This window comes from Eretmochelys imbricata, chromosome 12 (assembly GCF_965152235.1).
Source record: "Eretmochelys imbricata isolate rEreImb1 chromosome 12, rEreImb1.hap1, whole genome shotgun sequence".
NCBI classification, from domain to species: Eukaryota; Metazoa; Chordata; order Testudines; family Cheloniidae; genus Eretmochelys; species Eretmochelys imbricata.
Window position 1 is genome coordinate 10,280,106 of NC_135583.1, and position 5,090 is coordinate 10,285,195.

Genomic DNA, 5,090 nt, shown 5'->3' on the forward strand with positions numbered 1-5,090 from the left:
ATTGTGTCCAGTTTTGGGCCCCATGCTACAAGAAGGATGTGGATAAATTGGAGAGAGTCCAGCGAAGGGCAACAAAAATGATTAGGGGTCTGGAACACATGACTTATGAGGAGAGGCTGAGGGAGCTGGGATTGTTTAGCCTGCAGAAGAGAAGAATGAGGGGGGATTTGATAGCTGCTTTCAACTACCTGAAAGGGGGTTCCAAAGAGGATGGAGCTAGACTGTTCTCAATGGTAGCAGATGACAGAACGAGGAGTAATGGTCTCAAGTTGCAGTGAGGGAGGTTTAGATTGGATATTAGGAAAAACTTTTTCACTAGGAGGGTGGTGAAACACTGGAATGCGTTACCTAGGGAGGTGGTAGAATCTCCTTCCTTAGAGGTTTTTAAGGTCAGGCTTGACAAAGCCCTGGCTGGGATGATTTAACTGGGAATTGGTCCTGCTTCGAGCAGGGGGTTGGACTAGATGACCTTCAGGGGTCCCTTCCAACCCTGATATTCTATGATTCATTCATATTGTCAAACTCTTAACTATGCCTTCAATGGGGGAAATGAGCTATTTACCCGATTTCTCTATTAATAAAGTTATCAAAATGGACTGCAGGGAGAGGAGAAAGGAGGGTCACCTCCAGTTCCTTTTGACTAGAAAGGATCCATCAGGTGGTAATGGGAAATAAAAGTATTTCTTTACTCTCTCTGCTATTAAAATGCTGGGAAAGATATATAATATACGAGTAAAAATTACACACACTTTAGTGAGGAAGTCCTCTATTCAGAGGAAACAAAATATGGACAAGTAACAGTTACTGAAAATTATGCAGACTTGCCTCTCATAAGTCAGCGAGATTCTGATTCTACTCTAATTTATGTTGGTTATATCAGAGTAGAACTCCATGGATTCAATAGAGTTATGCACACCAGCGTAAGTGAAAGAAGCATCATGCCTCCAGTCTACAATGAAGTCTTCCTCCATTTCATCTGCATGCATAATCTAGTCACCACCTCTCAAGGCAGGTTTGCTCAACTGGCCTGCACTTTGTGGATGTTTTTGGAAGGCATGTGGACTACAGCAGGTTTAGGTAGTTGAGTTCTTTCCACAAAAAGCCCTACACCATCCCTACTGAAGTTGAGCTTGCCCTTTCCACTCAAAGTTGGCTTCCAGAAGATCCACATCAGTTATTAAGCTAAAGAGATACCAGCAGAACCAGCAGCGTTACCAGTTTGCGGGGTGATGCTCCCATTTCACAATCCAGACAGCTAGCATTCCTAACAGTAAGAATGAAGTTAAGTATATTCACATCCTACAGACTACTTCCCAGATGAATCAGACTGCAGGGCAAATATATTTTTCAAACAGAATAGTTAGCAAGAATAATGTTAACAACAACATAAAGGACAAAGTTTGCCCTCATTTACACCTTTGCAACCTCAGTGGTATTTGCATGGGTGGAACAGAGCTAAATTTGGTCCACAGGCCGAACACACTGCTATTATATTTGTTCGTATGAAGGCCTTTTCTTGCACTTACAGCATTCCACAGAGCCAGTTCCACTGTGAACTTGAAAAAAATGTCATTTAATATGCGAAGTCATTTCTCAGACAGACAATTACTCGTGTACTTCAAAGCATTTTCAAAGAACTAAAAGCAATTTGGTTAAGTCTTTACATAACTTTTCAAGTTTCAACTGACATGCAGTTCACAGCACTGGTATAAAAGACACTGCTTCTGAAGTCGTAATAAGCCTGCATTTATAATTCAGTTTGAAGAAACTTTTCTGCAGTAAGAATCACCCAACTTGAAAAATTAAAAAGAGGTTCCACACTTGCCCAAAGACTTCAAATATACATAGATGTGACAAGGGGAGCAGTTACATTGTGAATTAGAGATCATCTACATGCCACAGACATTCAGACATCTAATATGGAATCCTAATCAGGGCTAACCAGAGTACCTCTCATAAACAACCACTATCAAGTGATGGTTCCCAAGGTACCGTCACTTTAACTTCTTGTCAACTCAACTCTTTAAGAGGGGAAAAAAACCAGCAAAGGACAGAAACAAAATATAAACATTCAAGAAAATACATATTTGAGAACCCAGACTAGTCTCCTAGCTGGGGGTCACTGTTTTTGAACACATGATTGGATATATTTTGGTTGAAAATATTATTAAGTTATTTATTTTAGATAAGCAAGTTGGATGACCAATTTTCATTACCATAAGTGTTTCTTGTCTCAAAGTTATTTAATGCCATTCTTAGCAATATCTTTTAGAAAAAGAACATATGGACGAGGAAAGATCCTTCTACCCTTTTCAATGGAAGATAAATCTATAGCAGAGAAAGAAAGGAGCCTTTTGCCATAAGTGAAATTAAGTGGACTCCACCACCACTAATCAATTTTGTTCAGAAGATGCTTATAGGTAAAGTCACTCTGCATCTACCAGCAAGACCTCAAGTGAGAGGAAGGAAAGAGGGAAGAGAAATAGTTTTGGATCACTGTTACCACTTACCCAGCTGGTATCTCACAAGATAGTCTCTCACTAAGGATTAATATCAAGCTTATAGTTTATCCTTTTGGACAGCTCCAGTTCAATTTTTTCCATTTCACTAAGGACTACTATACATTCCTACTCTTCAAAATTTAAAGAAAAAAGTATTTTTAAAATTAAAACAGTTGACAATTGGATTATCAACCACCAGCAGAGTGATGCTTCTTTATGGGAGTGTTTTACACCTTGGGCTCAAGCAATATGGTAGCGCTCATCACTGTGAAAACGGTCTCTTGCTGATCTTTGGTCTTTCTAAGACACTGCCAAATGTCCCTTTTACTACTTTAAAGAAAAAGGCACCAATAACTTAGGCCTCAAATACAGGTCCTGTTAAAATCCTGTCAGATCTACTGGAAACGTTAAGATTATTAAATGATATGATTAGATTTTAAAGACAATCCACTGTAAAGTTTGCAATCCAAACAGCAGGTCATTGTGCTAATGCATGGTAATCTGAATATGCAATTGACTAGAATCTATAAATAAACAGACTAGCAAGCTTCACTTTCATTGGTAGAAAAAGGTTAGAAAAACAGAAGTTAAACCCAGACAGAGGAAAAGAGTGTAGGATGAAAAACAGGTTGAAATTCTTCCACTCCTAAAAAGAAAAAAGTCTATGGTGTCATTAGAAACATTGGTAATTGTGTTAGGCAAAAAGAAAATCTGACAGTGATCCTTTAGGTGCACAGATATACACCAAGTGATGCTCTTATCACTCAGTCTGAATAAGTTGGAGCTGTAGAGTTTGAACCAGTTTTGTGGCAAGGAGAAGGAGGTTTCATTCAGCCCATTACAGACACAGAAGGCCCAATTCTGCTCCCACTTACAGTGGTGAGAGTTGACAGTAAACCCACTGAGATTAGAATTATAACAGTGAAAGAGAAGGATGAGGCCTGGATGCCAGCAGAAAAGTTTGGATCTGAAGCACAACTTCCTCCAAAGTTTGGGGGCATTTGGACTCCATCTCTCTATTCCACATCCATCTGGTTTTGTTGCTGGAACTTGATATGCACAGCCAGCATGACAAAGCCAGTGAGGATGCAGGCGGAGCCAAAGACCAGGTAGACAATGCCCAGGAAGGGGTTCTTGCCCCCCATCCAGGAAACAGTGCTGAAGATGACCTTCTTGGTGCCCTGGAAGGAGAGGACAGGGTAGTTGTAGGTGATGTTGAGGCAGTAGGTGCCCTGGGGTAGGCCAGAGGAGAAGTTGCCCTCACGCACGCGGCGGTAGAGCTTGCGGAAGGTAGGCAGGGCAGCGATGCGCATCCACACGATGAAGTCCTCGTTGATGAAGCCGGTGTTGTTGGGGTTGGAGTCCAGCAGGTAGGCAGCTTGGGGCCAGTTGGGGGGCTTGGCTGTGCCCTTGAAGGTGGCCTCCAAGGTGCCATTGACGAGGGCGGGGTTGCTGAACTTGATGTTGGAGTCGGTCCACCAGGAGATGCCCCGGTTGTCCAGGGGCACGCGGTGGAAGGTGCCGTTGGCCAGGTGGTAGAGGGCGAAGGTGTCGTTGAAGCGGCTGTTGGCGATGGCCCCGCAGGGGGCGATGGGGACGCCCCGGGGGTCCGTTCGGAAGGGGCTGCACTCCGTGGCGGGGCTCCGGAGCCCCGCGGCCTCCCCGCTGAGCTGCCGGTTGTCGCGGGAGACGCTGTAGCGCCGGTGGTTCTGGTAGTAGTTGGAGAGCTGGTAGTAGAGGCACACGGGCCCCGGGAAGCGCTCGGGCAGCTCGAAGCGCAGCGAGCAGGTGCAGGCCCCGGCCCCGGCCCCGGCCCCGGCCGCCCAGCTGGCGTTGGCGCAGCGGGAGCAGCTGTGGCCGCTGCCCGGCGCCCCGGTGTAGTCGAGCTCCAGCTCGCGGATGGTGCCCGAGGAGAAGTGCAGCCCCAGCCCCAGCGCCAGGCAGGCCAGGCCCACGCAGAAGAAGAGCGGCAGCGCGGTGCCCGCCGACAGCAGCGGCTGCCAGGCCGGCAGGCGCTGCTGCGTGAAGGCCGTGTTGTCCGGCTTGTTGCGGCCGGCCGGCTCCGCGCAGGGCGAGGAGGCGGAGGCGGCGGCGGCCATGGTGCCCGGGCTCAGCTGGGGCGCGCCTCCGGCCCGGCCCGGCCCGCCGAAGAGCCGGCCCGCCCCGCCCCGCCTGCGCCGGCCAGGTGAGGGGCGGTGCCGCCGGCCCGCCGTCCGGCCCCGCCCGGGCCAGGGCTCCCCGACACCACCTTCCCCACCCCGTCCCTGGCCTCGCCGGCTGCCCCCCACCCGGCCGGGCCCCAGCCGGCAGCCCCGGGAGAGAGGCCCCCCTCCCTGTCATTGCCCCCCCCCCCGCCAGCAGCCCCGGGAGAGAGGCCCCCCTCCCTGTCATTGCCCCCCCCCCCGCCAGCAGCCCCGGGAGAGAGCCCCCCTCCCTGTCATTGCCCCCCCCCGCCAGGCAGACCCCCGCAGGCAGCCAGCCCCCCTCCCTGTCATTGCCCCCCCCCCGCCAGGCAGGGCCCCCGCCGGCAGCCCCCGGAGAGAGCCCCCCTCCCTGTCATTGCCCCCCCGCCAGGCAGGGCCCCAGGCG

The 5,090-nt window shown here is 49.4% G+C and overlaps 1 protein-coding gene across 1 annotated transcript; it reads right to left on the reverse strand.

Moving 5' to 3' along the window:
• Positions 1-1,577: 1,577 nt before the first annotated feature.
• Positions 1,578-4,600, reverse strand: TMEM30B (transmembrane protein 30B). Its single transcript, XM_077831418.1, has one exon. The coding sequence runs from the start codon at positions 4,598-4,600 to the stop codon at positions 3,518-3,520; it is 1,083 nt and encodes a 360-aa protein (XP_077687544.1). The 3' UTR covers positions 1,578-3,517.
• Positions 4,601-5,090: the final 490 nt, after the last annotated feature.